The 16,913-nt window shown below is 41.2% G+C and overlaps 1 protein-coding gene across 3 annotated transcripts in view; it reads right to left on the minus strand.

The window, feature by feature from the left end:
• Positions 1–5,021: 5,021 nt before the first annotated feature.
• The window catches only part of lsamp (limbic system associated membrane protein), a 94,577-nt gene continuing 82,685 nt past the window's right edge, over positions 5,022–16,913 (minus strand). For all 3 annotated transcript variants that reach the window (XM_019892768.1, XM_019892770.1, XM_019892769.1), the window contains 5 exons: positions 13,528–13,653; positions 8,760–8,891; positions 8,322–8,442; positions 6,111–6,259; positions 5,022–5,526 (listed from right to left, as the gene is read on the minus strand). In XM_019892768.1, coding sequence (XP_019748327.1) covers positions 5,429–5,526; positions 6,111–6,259; positions 8,322–8,442; positions 8,760–8,891; positions 13,528–13,653 — 626 coding nt within the window. In that variant the 3' untranslated portion in view covers positions 5,022–5,428. The remainder of the gene's footprint in view (positions 5,527–6,110; positions 6,260–8,321; positions 8,443–8,759; positions 8,892–13,527; positions 13,654–16,913) is intronic.

The raw sequence follows: 16,913 nt of genomic DNA on the forward strand, positions 1-16,913 counted from the left end.
TTCCTAGCCAATGGCAGTTCTACATCAGCTGCTTGTTAAAACAAAAATCACAACAACAAAAACAACAAAGATTGGCTTGACCGAGAGTTTTGAGTCACGAATCGAGAGACTTGAGTCACGAGTCTTGACTCGCGAATCACGAGTCTTGAGTCGCGATCCTTGAGTTGCGAGTCTTGAGTCACAAGTCGCGAGTTTGCGGTCGCGAATCTTGAGTCTTGAACCGCGAGTCTTGAGTCGCGAGTCTTGAGTCGCGAATCTTGAGTCAGGAGTTGTGAATCACGAGTCAAGATGACGCGAGTCTTGAACCGCGAGACTTGAGTTGTGAATTGCGAGTCACGACTCGCGAGTCTGGAGTCGCGAATCTTGAGTTGCGAGTCGTGAATCACGAGTTACAGATCGTGAGTCTTGAACCGCGAGTCTTCAGTCGCGAATCTTGAGTCGCGAATCACGAGTCTAGATGATGTGAGTCTTGCGTCGCGAGTCTTGGTACCTTCTTGCCAACTAACAGAAGAGCATTTACTTGTTCTACCCGTCACAATACAGTACGTCATTGCCATAGATAGATCATCAAAGATCAAGTTGTCATAATAAATAACATTTTTACTACGAAAATTAATCATACTAGTAAACTACTATGCTGCACTCGTAACACGACCAGTAACTTGCAGTTGTCCTACAAGTATGGCAACCTTGTCCACCTAGCGTGCAGAATTATTAAAGAGTATATTAAAGAGCTGTTCTTCTAGTGCACGTGAGTTGTTCTACTCGTAGGTAGAATTGTCTTACTTGTGAGCACTCTTTCTTATACATGGATGGATTTCAGTGATAATGAACACATGCTAAAACGGCTTTCCATACTGACGGTGTCTACGTAGTGATAAAGTGGTTAAGGAGCAAGTTTTTCCTAAGGACAAAAAAAAAAAGATGTCTCTCAGAGAGATTGTAACAATACATATATTCTTTTATTAGCATGTTACATGGCAATAAACACAGGAGTTTCATTTAAGATTCTGCGTGTCTACCCCAAAAAAGTTACACGACATGGCTAGTCACATTCAAATACATTAACATTGATTTTAAATTCTCTTTTGAGAATATAATCTCGTTTAATTTTACTACACAATCTTTATTTATTTATTTTTTAAGAAACTGCAATTACCCTATGCCATAATAAAGTTAAGTAAAATAGACAAAGGTGCGACATTGCTGTTCCTGAATGCTTGATTGAATCTCAAGTACAAATGCCATCGTGAACATGTTTCGGATTGAATTCTTGCACTTTTAGGACTTGCTGATTTCACAACAATTTGTTGTTGAAACATCACGGTGTATATATACACACACACACACACACACACACACACACACAGGACATAAAGAAAGAATCAGATCGGTTGATCACCCTTCAACTTTTGCTCGCCACATGCCCGGTGTCAAGTTCAGCGGTGGTGAGGTGTCGAACTCCAACCTGCTTGGACTGCTCTCTAATCGCAGGGACACAATTGGACATCCATGTTTGAAGGAACATAAAAGATGGATGAACTGATTCTATCGGTCATACGGTCTTCCTGTTCTCAGTGCCATCCGTCCACAAACACGCATGGAAGGTTAATTGAAGACTTGACATTTTTATCTCTATGTGCCCTGTGATTGACGGGCAACCATCTCAGGGTGAACGCTGTCTTGAGTCCACGGTCAGCTGTGGCTCCCAAGCAACCCTGAACAGGATACTTGGCAGAAAATGCACGGGTGGACTGAGATTTCTTTTCAGGAGGTCAATTTGGCGTTTGGGTCAGATAACATCGTCATCATCTTAATAACTTGATGATTTACAAAATAACCTATAGGTGGTAAATTGACATTTCCATGATGAATATTTTCATGGTTTCTGTGGCACAAAAAGAAAGACACCAGTCTTTGCTGAGAATAACCATCAGTGCATAATGAAAGCATACAACCTCTTAGCACATCACATTTGTGAACTATACACACACATGGAAATTGATTTACCAGCCACAACATTACTAGCACTCCTACAGAAACGCAAACAGGACTGCATCAAACATTCAGCCTGTACCGAAAGTAGTAACGTTTAATTTTGATTGACGGTTAGAGCGGCATTACAGTTTTTCCTCTGTTGGTTTTGTGCATTTGTCAGATCAGAATTGAATTCCTCACGAGTCACTTGTGAATATCAAAAAGGCAGTTCCTCGTTTCTTAGAACGAGTTGCAAATGCTTTCTCACATACACACAAAATGATTATGTGCACTTCTCTGCTGTTTCCGACATTATCAATCGCTAAAGTCATGTCGGGCCGACACGGATTAGAAAGGGTCTCTGTTGAATTTGTCCCTGTCATGTAGCTAAAAGACCATGAGAAACCATATTATTCATCCCTGACACCGTGTCAATAAAAACGAAGGGCTATTTTCTTTGTGCATCCACAATTTGTGCTGTATTCTGATCTTGTATTAGACTGTGCGAGTTGTCGTTCTGTTGTGGTTGGTCTATTCAGCTTGGTAATATGCTAGGATGTCACTTGGGGAGTTTTTTTCAGATTTTGTTCCATGCAAAAATTGCAAATGGGAAATTCGACGTTTTCTTTGGTTGTCTATGTGGTCTCTGACTGCAAGATCGATTGTTTGGCTATGTCACTTTTCCTCCTTGACGGACAAAAGTCAGCTTTCCTCAGCCCAAGTGAGGCAGTGAAGTGAGCAGGATGGACACAAGGACATGACTGTTGCATTATGAATGAAGCGTATTTTTGGAAAGTGAAACGTCACACTTGACTAAACATTAGAATTCCAGTTACTCTGTCTGTCAAGAGTTTTTTTTTTTTTTTCTTGCTTGGTCAAAAACAAAAACGTGTGAGATGATGAAGACATTTAAAAAAACCAAAAGCTCTCTCTTGCAAAGGTGCTTTGTTGATATTTACACGTGCGAATTGTCATTTCAATGTTTTTGTACAGAACAAGCTCCAAATAGTTTGAAATCAAAACCGGAGCGGACAGCTTTACACACCCCACTATCAAGCCAGCGTAAATACACAAATGCTTTACAGTACTTTGAGTTGTCACAACAGCGGAAATGTGACCAAACAGCATGCAAGTGACTTGAGACGAACACAAGGTTCGGTGAAATCAAGAAACACAACAGCAACGGTGACTGCTGCTTGACGTGTAAACGCAGACGTGTCGAAAACATTTTGAAATGGGGTGTGGAGGAGATGTGATGCTGGAATCGTATGATGTGAAGAAACATTCTATTTTGCTGCTCTCACTTTGAATTCCTACAAGCGTGAATTGACATTGCACTTCACATGTAATTTTTTTTGCGGGGAAAAAAAATCCTACAGACAAAAACAAACTTCCAGCCTTTCGTTATTTGCTTGAACGAAATGATTCATCCAGTTGAAGAAGTTACATATCAAAGGCAGAAAACACTGGTCAACAAACACATTTGCATTTTGTTTTTAAATCAGAGATAAAAGTAAGCTTTTTTTTGCGCGAATTCCAAATCTGCCCTTGTTTTGTCTATAGCAGATCATGTTTTCATCATAATAAAATACGACTGGAGTAACAATAATATAATATGTTACATGTTTAGTCATATTTTTGAATAAGGGTTAGCTTTAACAACAGGTGGATTTTTTTTTCTGAAACGTCAGCTCATTCCATACATGGCAATATTGGTATCGCGCAAGCTTTTATCAGTCAAACTGAATAAACAAATGAAAATCTCAAAAACCTGATTTGGCAAGAAAAAAAAGGTAGACATTTTTTTTTAAATCAGTAAATAGCTTTTGAAAATATTCCTGAATAAAAATGAATGAACTCAAACCGATTGAAGTCAGTTTCAAAAGTAGGTTAGGGACACATCAATCCCATAAATCACATACACGTTGACCAGTGTTGGAGTTCACATCATGTGGCAGTACAGAAAAACATTTCAGTATCACAATGAATTTTCTGAGGAATTTCACAGATTTCTTGAAAAAAAGAAAAAACGTAATGAGAAAGTCATTCATCGGGTCCTACATTTTGATCTGTAACATTATCGGAGAAAAGTCATGAGCTAAATGTGCGGGTTCAAGCTGCCTGGAAGTGAAGGCCAATGGCCAAGGGCCAGGTTGGATGCTCGTCAGACAGACAACGCACACGAGTTACTTCATCACAGAGGAATACCAAATGTGAATATGAACTGTACATTAAGTGACATTAGGACCTCTGAGTATTTCTTTCAACCTTTTCTCATGAGAATCTTTAAGGATGTGGTCTAGTTCGTTTGGGATTAAAAGAAAAAAAAATGATTGACACGGACGGACCCGCAGAAACTGTTGAAAACGGCATGTTTTCCATGCCTCGTAGTAGATGTTGATGTCATTTTGCAAAGTGACACTCTACTCACCACCTGTCTTCCTGGCGCCCTTCATCGTCATATATGTGCCTTTCAAGTTTGATGAAAGTAATGTCGTCCCCCCACTAAACGCATGCTATTGATCAGCACCGTTTTTATTTTGGTTTTAAAATACTTACACAAACACACATGCATGTCTTCCTTTTTTTTTTTTTTTTGCGATTACATGTGATGATAAAACAAAAAAAGTTCAAAAACTTGGATACTTTTTAAAATTGTTACATTTTCAGGTACCAGAACAAATGTATACTGGACCTGCCCTTGAACTTCTTCCAACTTAAAATATCTTGGAAGCGGCAGATGACATTTCTGTTTCAGGGAAATATTCAACTGCTTGGCATTTTATCTGACACCCCACTCGATTCTCATGAGAAGAGATTGCTTCGGATGTTTGCAAGAAAACAGGGAGCTGGAAAAAAGGTCGCAAAGTCACAAAATATGGATGTTGGCATTCATCACCAGATCAGTTTGGACTCTGAATGGAGTCGACTCCATCTCCATATGACAATACGAACGCTGCATCATGAAACTATCTCTTAATATCACTTCATGTAAAATTTGGCAGATTATCCCAACTCATTCATGCAATCCGAGGACTCTTCAGTTCTTCGAGAGACAAACGATTGTTGGCATCCTCCTAAGTGGAATATCTGTGCGTTCGATTCCATCAAGACACAAGAAGACACAATTCAAAACCAGCCACAGAAAGCTGAAACAAAGAAGTGCGTACGTATTAAAAAGAGCAACACAATTTGTTAAAGGAGCACTGTTTGCTTTTTCTGTCCTTCATATCTTTTTTTTTTTCCCTTTGCGTCAATGGTGACATATTCATAACCGGACGCTAGACACAAAATTTGCAAGCGGTGCTAGACAGCACCTAAGATGTTCGTAAGGATGTGAACTGCCTGAGGGCAGTAACGTCGGTGTAGCAATAAGGATGTCGGCGAGTTGGGAGAGAAAGTGAACGGGAAGGTCAAAGGCCAACTGGGAGGAAGCGGGAGAGGAGAGGTATTAGCACTGTAAGAGAAGGCAGGCGATGGAGGCCAGAAGGAGCCACGGTGATTGAGATACGCAAGCTGAGCCGTTGATGTCTCGGCCTGTTCCAGGTCCTGTGCGCACAAAGAGAGAGACAGCCAGAGGAGAGAGCGCTCTGAAAACTGTGTCTTGTCAACATCATATCAGAATGTCTTTGACATGCTTCAAAGATCAAAATAGACGAGAATTGAAAAATGTGACCATGACAAACACGCATATTCAATTAAATTGTGCTTACTTTAATTGCTAGATAATTAGTGTGTTGTTGTTTCTTTAAATCAAGTTCCGCCATTAGTTTTTGCAATTACTGTATATGTAGTTTGAGAAAAGACAGTTGGGACGCTCCCAGCAAAGATGAAAGACTGCATTAACAGTATTTTTCCACCAGGTGGCGGCAAAGACGCAGTAATCTCCACCCAAGTTAAAGGAAATCCTGAAATAACACCCCGCCCCCCAACTTGTCACTAATTCAGCAATATTATAATTTTGCGTCGAAAATCAAGAACGAGGACTTAAATCTCACGAGACAATGTTACCTTTATATCATTACTCATCAACTTGAATGACGGAGGCATTTTCAGAGAGCTCAGCGGGAGTTTATGGCTTGCCTGGATGCTATTACGGTCAGAAGAGAGAAAAAAATAGCCTTGATACTCACTGTAGAGAAAGACACTGGAATTTTGGACACCTAGTCGGTTTGAGGCCACACAGGTATATTTCCCATAATCCTCTTCAGTGACACTTGAAATTGTAAGAATAGTATAAGTGCCAAGGACTTGGATATTGAGGCCCTGGGCATTGGACAGCCTGCGGTTAGGAAAACAGATCAAACAAACGGGATTTAGAGAGGAAGCCAGAAACAACTTTTTAAAGCACGACAGCATATTAACATAACAGAATTTTTAAAAGTCATGTAGAAACTGGTCTTCTTCAAACACTTGGCAGGTTTTTGCAAGCGTTTACGTGCTGCTGACATCCTGACTTGTAACACCGAGCTTCTGACACGTCGTTATGTGAATTTTGAAATGCAATTTAGTGCTGAGGAATCAATACAATTTGGCAAGTCGGTTGGCACGATGGACCGTACACCGATGAGCTAACCTCTTGCCACGATGCCACCCAACTCAATTAGACCGCCAACTTAATGGATCCTGTACTTTCCGCACCGATCAAGCCCCTCACATGATTAAGAAGAGTTCATTGAAGGTGCGTCCACTTAATCCGGCTCAAGTGTGGCTACTATAAGGCACCAGAAGTCTATGCTGAGCAAAAACATAAAGAAACCCATAAAGCTCGACTCACTTCCGTTGGGAGGCTGAATAAGAAAAGCCAAAGTAAAAGCACGCAGGATATTCTTTTCAATCTAAAAACTGCCGCCAGCAGTCTCATCTTCATGACAAGAGGGCACGATGAAAAACATGCGCCATCAGACGGGCTGAGACAACCAAACAATTCACAGCACCGCAAGGAGATGAAAACGATATGCACGACTGAGAACAGATGACGATTGTAAAACGGTAGCAGCGGGAATGAATTGAGTCAACTCATGTGAGTCAGAAGGGAGTTTGGACACTCTGTTTTGCCATGTGGCTATACTACTGCAATTGAATTATTAATTTGCCCCCCCCCCCCAAAAAAAAAAAACAACACTGCTTATTATCACCACAGTATCCCAGGAGTAATCTTCTAAACAATAAATTTGATTTCATGTCTACAATTCCGTAGTGAGATTTTTTTTTTTGGGGGGGGGGTACTGAGTGACGATAGACAGATTGGCGGATCAGTGAAATTTATTGACGGAAGTGTGATAAAAATAACATGGCAGAATGACCGACTGACGTTTACAGATTGGTTCAGCTTGAAAAAAAAAAAAAAATGACGGATTGATGATGACAGACGGGTGGGTGCCCAGGCCCGCTCACGGATAACAAATGACGGACTAGCAAAATATTGTAAGTTGCCCACCTCTGAATAGGAGTTACCCCATTGTTAAAAAGGAAAACAAATATCAAATGGGCACTAAGATAAAAGCGGAGTTAATATTGTACAGGGTAAAGCAGTAAACTGGAAAATAACCTAAAGAGTCACTCATCAATTGGATTACTATGGTGCATTACTATAAATGGCCAAGGAGAATTTTTTCTCCATGCACATTGAGATAGAACTGTGAAGAGGCACATTGCCAAAATCCTGCAGGGGACAAAATGATGTCTGGAGGTTGACAACCGCAGCTAATGCAAAATATTTTAATGGCCATAAATCTTTCTGTCTGTCCACTTGCGTGATTGGCCTATTACATGAGAGACTTGATCTGTGATAACATTTGGTGACGGCTCCTCCAGCATCTTTCTTTTCCGCCTTTTTCAAAGTTCTAATGCGGCACTTTTGGTCGAGCAAAAAGATGGCACATTCGCAATGCGAATGGAGGGAATTTGGGGTTACTTCACATTGAAATACGATGTCCCAGCTGTCGTTATAAAGTCATTACACTTCAGTCCTTCAGACTTACATTACACTTGAAACATCAGCTTCTCCCGCACAATTTGCACTTTCACAAGGGAGCGAGTAAGCATTTTCTATGTGTCAAGTCTGGCTTCCATTACAGTGAAATAACTGGCTTGCTTCAAAAACTACCGGTTTTACACTATAATGTGAGTATAAGCATTCCACAGAGGTAGGAATGAGTCATGGGTGCGAGTCACAAGCATGTGATAAACGGGGGTAAAACCCCGTGCTGTGTAATTAAGCGTGTTTTGACTGTGTGCAATTTGCATCTGTTCGTGTCATCGCTATGGCAGTGGATAATCATTTTCAATCACCGTCATTTGAAATTGGGAGGTATGACTGGATGTGATTTTCAGAGAGTTACCTTTTCTCATCCCTGAACCATTCAAATTCGGGTGTGGGCACGGCGGTGGCTTCACATCCCAGCGCCCCCGCGCGGCCGAGCTGGGCCTCGGCGCTCTGGGTTTTCTTTATTGTTGGAGGGTCTGCACAGGTGCGGGATATGAACATCAGTTACATTTACATGCCTGCTGCCTCAAAGAAAAGACGACACTGACAGTGCAGCATCTCATCAAATGTCGTTGGAAATGACGATGCGTGGCATTTAAGTCACCAAAAAGTCGATTGCAAGCAGAGTTTTTAATCGACGGGACTGAAGAGTGCTTTGAAATGTTCACACCCTCCCACGCTCCCATCTGTTAGTCTCAACTCTTTCCTTCTTGACTTTATTCTGCCGCCGAACATTGGAGATGAGTCACGATGAGTACAGTATATCGGTCAATGCTTCCACGCCATTACTTACAGTTCACGATCACATTGACGTATTTGACATCAGGTGTGGCAACGTCATTGCTGGCCTTGCATTCGTAGCGACCTGCTTGGGTTCGCGTGATGCCGATGATGTCCAGGTATTCCTCTCCATCCAGTGGCTCGGCTGTACGGAAACGGACACGGGAGATGCAATGAATGAGGTATGTTGACTTTTACATGCTTTAAAGCACTAGCTTGTGTCAATATAAAAAAAAAAAAAAAAAAGAGAAGTCCTGATTCAACCCGAGGTTACGTTCACACTGCAGGGCGTGATGCCCAATTCCGATTTTTTGGGCTAAACATGATCCCGTTATGTATTTCTTCACGACAAAAACAAAAGCGACTTCTGATGTGAACTCAATTGATTGACAGAGATGTTTTCATGCATCATGAACCCTTTCAGGGACAGCGGTTACTGCAGTGGACAGTTTATCATGTTATCGTTATTGGTGAATGAAAGGGTTGAATTTTAAGGCCTATGCTAGTATTTGCACAGCGAGACTGTAGTCAAACGGTTTGCCTCAACGCTTCAATTAATAGCGGAACGATATTTGCAAATGTCATAAGCAGCATGACCATCTGTTTTCTAGACTATTTTGAAAACGGTCACGGGGGAACTGGAGCCTATCCCATGCAGCGGACCCCAAATCTCATATGACAGGTTTAGTACAGATGTTCTGTTTTGGTAAAAGTAAATGCAAAAAGCTCGTCGTATATGTCATACAATCAAAGCGTGAATGGATGTGATTTACTCCCTAAAGGACCATTTCAAAAACAAGGTCGCACTTCCCACATTTTTGACCACATTGCGGTCGGCTAGAATACAACATCCTGCATAACGGCGCATTATCTATTCATCATGATCGATTGGGTAATCTTGTCTAAAGGGAATTGGGTGTGAGTGTGTGTGCAATTTATGTGCGTATGGGGCCCGGCCGGCCTTGGTATGAGGAAGGAGGCTTAATGTCTCTCTGGAGAGTTTGGAGCATGTATGCATGAATGGGCAAAAAGACACCTTGAAGGTTTCCAGGGGACATCGAAGACTAATTCAAAGCATGCACATTAGAAGAGGCTCATGAAGCCGGGAATTATACTGCACCACATCTATATTTCACCGCTAATCTGGATAAAGGAGCAAGTATGTGTGACGGCAATGGAGAATGAGGATGGCAGGGTATTCAAGGCAAGGGAAAACAGAATGATGACATAGTCAGAATTCATCTCGTCGAGGATCAAGAGCCATCGCTTATTTTCAGCCGAGGAAAGCTTTCAACACAAAATACATGACGAAACATAGAATATTTGACTGGCACCAACCACAAACTGAACCACTGGTGTCCCTTTGCTTTCCTAACGATATCGACTGAAAATGTTGAGCAACTCAATGCTTGATCGACAAAATGCTTTATTTCAAACACGAAAACAGTAACTTTTTGCAAACAGCCTTTCCTTTGCGAGTGGATGTCGGTCCGCTTTCTGTCAGCCAAAACGCAGTGTTTGCTGGGTGTAATAAGGAATCACACACATGGCTTTTGTTAGACCTTGACAAAATCATTCGATGGCCTTAAATTTCAGAGCACACGGTGAGAAGGTCATGATTGCAAAGAGGTATTTTCGACAGGGGGTGCTTAACTGCTGGGTCACAACGTAATCCTTATCATCCTGAGATTTTTTTTGGCTTTGTCTCCTGTGGGGAATGCAATCAAGAACGAGAAAGGCGAGGTGACTGTTTTTTTTTTTTAATATCTGTTTGACACTACTGTTGCATATGCACCATAAATGTTGTCCAACAAACTAATTGGCTTCCAATAACAGTTTATTATCATTTTCATTCTCTGGCTTTTGACTCAGCGTGAGACTTGATTTTTAGTTTGACTGTTTTTGTGCTTTCTACTGTCTTTGTTATAAATTTATTGTTTGTTGTATGAATTATTTTTGCTCCATGTACAGCACTTTGTATAGAGCGGTGGTTGTTTTAAAGTGCTCTCTGAATACAGCTGAGTTGAGTTGAGAATTGTGGCACACACACACACACACACACACACTGTACTGCACATCCCACGCCCTAATTTACTTTGTATTGTATATACAGTACAATAAAGATACTTGCATTCCGATCTACAAACATCTGAAGAAGAGGAAGAGTGATTACTGGGAGTGATTTGACCCAGATGGCTCTGAGAGGGATCTGTTAGCACCTCACTTTTCACTCCCGCAATCGGAAAGCTTGCCATATAGTCCATCACTGCTGCCCTGGAACTAAATGATGTGTGACTATACACAACTACAACAATTACACCAAAGCAAGCAGAACAGCTCAACACTTGTCTCATTCTCTGCTGGGAGCCATCTACTGTACATGAGTATGCAGTATGTGACCTGATAGTCTGTTTCGCTTTTTTGCTTGTCAGAGAGCGAGATAAGGAGCAGAAAGAACCGAACATCCTATTGAGGGCGATGTGAGAGCTATGGACAAATGAGAAAAGGATGGCAGGTTGTAGTCACTGAGAGTAGAGTGCTTCATTTGCTTGATTCCCACTCAGTGGCATTTTGAATGTGAGTGTGCACAGTTGTCTATGTCTATACGCGCTCTGTGATTGCCAGGTTACTAATCCAGAGTGTCGTCTAGTGCTCAAAGTCTGTTGGGATAGGCTCCAGTTCCCTGCAACCCTGAACAGGAAAAGCAGTATAAAAAAATGATAGATGGTGAAGTGGAACAGCAGACGAAGAGAACGTTTGCCAGATGAGGTAATAATCCAGGGGGGGGGGGGAATTCTTGTAAAACCTCTCCTGGAAAGTGGCCGATATTTGCGATGGCCTGGCTTTGGAGAGAGGTCAAGGGCACTCAGCATCAAAACTCAAAACGCATGCCCTGCCAAGAACCATTCTAAAAGGTTTAGCACTTCAATATTCAGCTGTATCATTGGGCGAAAGTGATTGGGCTATGGTCCAAATCTGTTCATTTGGGCAGATGTCATTGTTGCTGTGGCAAAGATTCCGAGTTAAGCCATACACTCGTGAAGGCCTGGCACTTGCTCAAGGGCACCTGGTCAGCAAACATGACTGCTGGTGGACACTTAACAAGCGGTACGAGACCGAAAATGTTTTTGCAGACATGTGGCTGGCGCTCTCCACAGAATTGCGATGAAGTGAGTGTCAGTGTTTATGACTTGAATTTAAATGGGCTCTGACTGAGTTTTCTCTATAAGCTGCTGACATGTCCAGATGTGTCTTTGCCTGAGTGGATCAAAGGATCAGTGTTCTTGTCTCCCCTCTGCTGCATTAGATGACTTTTTTTTTTACTTGCTCTTATTTGAAAAGCAGCCCTACTTTTGTTTAATACATGTGAGAACGTTATCCAGTTTCATTACCCTGGGCAGGATTTGTAACATGTGAACCATTCTTTGAAGAAGCACAAAGGCAGTGGCACAAGAGCGCTTAAGTGGCTTGGAGATCACAAGTATCAATGATGACATTGTACAACATTGGTCATACAAATGACCTCATAGATGATTTTGCATTTTTAGAAAATGCAGAGGTGTTCCTCTGTATATATGTTCCCACTGCTTTCTTGAAATTCTTTTCCAAGAAATTGTCAAGACTTTTTCATCTGCTACAGTATGAGTCAAGTTATACTGTATCAACACACACTAATAAATTCCACCCCCACGCTCGGGAGAAGTGTGAATTTCGACAAGTTCAACTTGTATTTTGTACATTTAACCAATGCTTCAATGTTACCAAACACCCGACTAAATTGGCGAAAAAGCCGTGAAACGATTCTCATTGCTAAACCCAAAAGAGCTGTTTAAATAAAACAAAAACAATCAAACTTGTTCACGAACGGACACTACACGAATGTACAATCTCACTTGGATGTTGACATATGAATTATGATATGAATTAAAGTAAATAAAGATGACGGGGCAGTGAATTATTAGTGGCTAATGGGTTGGCTCATGCTAGCACCCATGGCACTGCCACAGCTAGGTTGACTAACCCACGGGCGCATAACTAGCTAAAAACCACATGAAAAGTAAAAGCTCTGGTCTCTGTGCACACACACGCGCGCACACACACGCACGCACGCACACGCACGAACACACACACACACACACACACACACACACACACACACACACACACACACACTATTTTAACAGAGCTGAACTCCTGATTATTATATATATTATATATTATGTTTTTGTCATTCACATATGTTCCGTTTCTGTTGTCAAGACAATGGAGCAATTATGAAATACTGAGTGAAACAGTCAAAAGTGACCACACGCCCACGACAGCGCTCTGTCTCTCAACAGACTAGAAAGAGCGAGGGAGAAAAACCTCACACTCAACTGAAAGTTGCTAGTTTTGTCACTTTGGAGAAAAATAAATCCTAGCTTGGGTCTGAAAAGTCACTAAACAAAGTCATGTGGAAACGCAGGGCAGCAGAACTGGTCTAAGGGGTGGGGGTGGGGGGGGGGGCACTGTGCCGGCTAGAAACAGCGATGAAGCAGAAAGGCGCTACAGCTCAATTTTGCCCATACTTGTCTGTTTAACCCGTTTGCATCTCCACACAAGGCAGAGAGAGGACAAAAATGATTTTCAAGGACCACTCAAGCTTTTCCGGGACATTTGACTTTTGTTCTGATTTTACATGTGCTTTGACTGGAAAATTATGTTCGTATATTATACGTTATATTGGGGAAGACATCTAGAATGACACGCTGAATAATAAATGTTGAACCGCCAAGTTTTACCTGAGGGGTTGAGCAGCCGCCAGGTAATTAGCGGGTCTGGTCTGCCAGTAGCCAGGCAGCTGAGTGTCACATTGCTGCCCTCATTCACCGTCATATCCTCTGACATCTTGTAGATGTTTGCTGGAACTGCAGGGGGGAAAAAAGAAGCATATTTTTATGTAAATGTGCTTTTACAAAAAAACCCTTTGCAGACTTTCCCCAAACGCTTTTACACTCAGACTTCTCCATTATAAAAACTGATACTTGATATTTAAATTCAAGCAGAAGTACGGTACTTGAACATGAGGGAAGAAGAGAAGTTGACCTTGAGTCTTTTTGTTAAAGGAAGGTTTCTTAATAGCTTTGAAGTTTTTTTCTTTTTCTTGTATTTTTTTTCACTTTCAGAGCCTTTTGAGGTGCAGTTTCACTCACCATGTATTTAATTTTCTGCTTGAGGACATGAACTCTATAAAACAGACAGATGATTGTATCGATTCTTAGTTCAGACTTTCTGTTTTGGGAGCTATAATCTACTTAATATATGTGAAAGTGAAATGAAGTATACAACACTGTGTTTGAACTTCAGCAAAATGATTCCAGTCTGCAACGCAGATGAATTAGGAAAGTGCAGTTGGCTCTTTTTTGTGCGTCAGCAGATAAAGAATGGGATGCAGAAGACATATATCAAGGTTTGAACACTGTGTGGGGGAGTGGCTGGGGAATATATATCATGTCGGAAATGCAAACAATAATCTTTCACTTTGGATTTTGATAAATAGAAGCATAAAAAATACTGTCCTGTCAAGGCCATAGATTAAACAGAATCTTTCTTCTACCTCATTGTGATGAGTAGCTTTGTTATGATGTCTCAAAGTAGCAATATTTTCTCGTATTTTCATCGCCGCGTAGTCAACATTTTTGCTCCGATTTTAATAGCATCTTCTGTCAGAATGCCTGCAATTTAGCTGAACTCCAGGTGTGTTTTATGCTTGATTTCAGGCTGGGGATCAAAGTGATATTTCTATCAAAATATAACAACACAGCGAGCATTCTATAATATGTTCAACAATTTGGGCATCATTGTCAGTTTGAGGGCGTTTGTTACCTGGCTTAATTTATGAAAAAGAAAAACAAACAAACAAAAAACCCCAAAAACAACAACAGAAAACACAACACACTCCCACACCAAGTTTCTCCGGCAAAAACTTAAGACCACTATTTCCTGTGGAAATAGTCGTACAAAAATGCTAAAATAAAAAATACGGTTTCCCAATTTTACTATATTTTTTATTTCTTTATTTTGCCTTTAAATGCCATGAACACTTTTTTTTGCAACTGCTTTTAAATGTTGTCCTTTGAATTATGTGAAGCACATTGAGTTACCTTGTGTCTGAAATGTGCTACATAAATTAAGCTACCCAGAGCTACAGATTGCCCCTAAATGGTGGCATTTTGCCCTTGACACAAGCCGGTGCGAATATAGTTTTCATCTACTCGCACTAATGTCAATCGTGTGTGAATTACTTTGCGATCAAAGTTCTTGTTCTCCCATCGGTTCTGTTCAACGAGGGACTGCTTGCGTAGCTAAGTACCGCTCCCATCCCCCAGCCACGCAGCTGCATTGATTAGTCATTAAATAAAGACCTACTTTGCTGTAGCTCTGAATTAGGGGTTGGAAAATATTTATTTCTGCATTCTGAGCCACTATGACTTCAACACATGGTTAAATAAATTCATAAATCAAAAAATAACAGCAGAGACACCAGCATGGCTTTGGTGTGTTGTCATGCTGGTGTCACTGGCAAGACCGGGCAGCAAAAGCGAAACCAAACTTCAGACAAGATTCAAACAGCTCAACCTTCGGTCACTGAGCAACCTGCTCTTTGAAGTGAGAGCCAGAGCTGCCCAACATGTTGTTGGAACCCTGCCGGAAACTGGAGATCACCCATAATGAACTGCAATCTTGGTGGTGTCTCCAGCTATGAGCAGGGCAACAAAATGAAGGAAGGGATGGATTGATCTCAACTTGTATGCGTGAAAACGCTGTGTCTCAAAATCAAATGTGCCTTCCCAGTGACCACAAAAGCTTCTTGAACAATGGAGAACCAGAATGAAATATTTATAAATGGTAAGTCATTATTATTATTATTATTATTATTGTTATTAAATGCACACTCCATGTCAAACAACGTGCGTAAATCACAGATATATTTGTGAGAATAATTTTGAGACAAATTTCTCTCCATAGTGAAACCCCCCAGGTAAAAATCACAAAACAATAATCAGCCATTTATGATTCGGCAGAGTCTCAGACAGAGGAGGGACAGCACAGTTTCGTTCCTTTTGATGCTGCAGGGAGCCACTATTCAGACAGAGGAAAATGGTGGAACTTTGAGGGGTGCTGTTGTTCAAATTAATACACTGATGAAATTAGTGACAAAATAAATACAAAGCAACAAATAGCTGTCATACGGCCCTTTGTGGCGCTGCGGTCTCTTGTGTTGTGTGCGTGCGCACACACACACGCACGCACGCACGCACGCACGCACGCACGCACACACACACACACACACACACACACACACACACACACACACACGCACACACACACAGCCAAAAATGCAGACAAGATAATGCAGACAAGGTAACCATTTTGCGTGACGTGCATTATCAATATTCCTCCTGTCAGTTTATATTTTTTGCTTCTCTCCGGGGTCCCCTTTCCTACCGCCAACACTTACCCCCCCACGAACTTTAATGTGGCATTTGGAGGACTGGTAGCGGAGGAAGTGATTATGCACAGCTAATTTCGAAGATAATCCCTCGAAAACACTTGGCATTCTTGGCTATTAGTGCTTATATTCTTTACGATGCACTATTGTGGTTGCTGCTTTAGTCACCACTCAAATTTTAATAACTTCATAAATGACACTCCGATTCCATGCACATTAGGTATTTTAAGGGTTAGTATTATACCTGTATGGATGGAACTTTTTACACCCTGAGGAAACATCCTTAAAATCTATTGTTTACAGCCTTTGGATTGCTGGTTTTGGTTGGTAATTTAGTCTATAATTTTGCAGTAAAATTAGCGTGAAGCACGGGTAAAAATATGAGTTGCCCATGCATCAACCTATACTCAGAAGTGCACAGCATAAGGTGACTTTTGTGATCGAGAGCAAAGACAAAGGGCAAAAAGGGCACACATTTCTATTCAACCGCACAAAGGTGTAAATGCCAAAAAACATATATTGTAGTAGCAGTAAAAAAAACCTGCTTCAAGTTGCGACACCCAAACCCGCAACGCACTGACATGACGAATTGTTTCATTTGTCGCAGTTACATAATGCATTGCAGGTGAAGTTAGGCTTAATTGACGCTGCCGACATGTGATTTTTAGATTTATT

This window comes from Hippocampus comes, unplaced genomic scaffold (assembly GCF_001891065.2).
Source record: "Hippocampus comes isolate QL1 unplaced genomic scaffold, H_comes_QL1_v1.1 scaffold72, whole genome shotgun sequence".
Classification (NCBI taxonomy): Eukaryota; Metazoa; Chordata; class Actinopteri; order Syngnathiformes; family Syngnathidae; genus Hippocampus; species Hippocampus comes.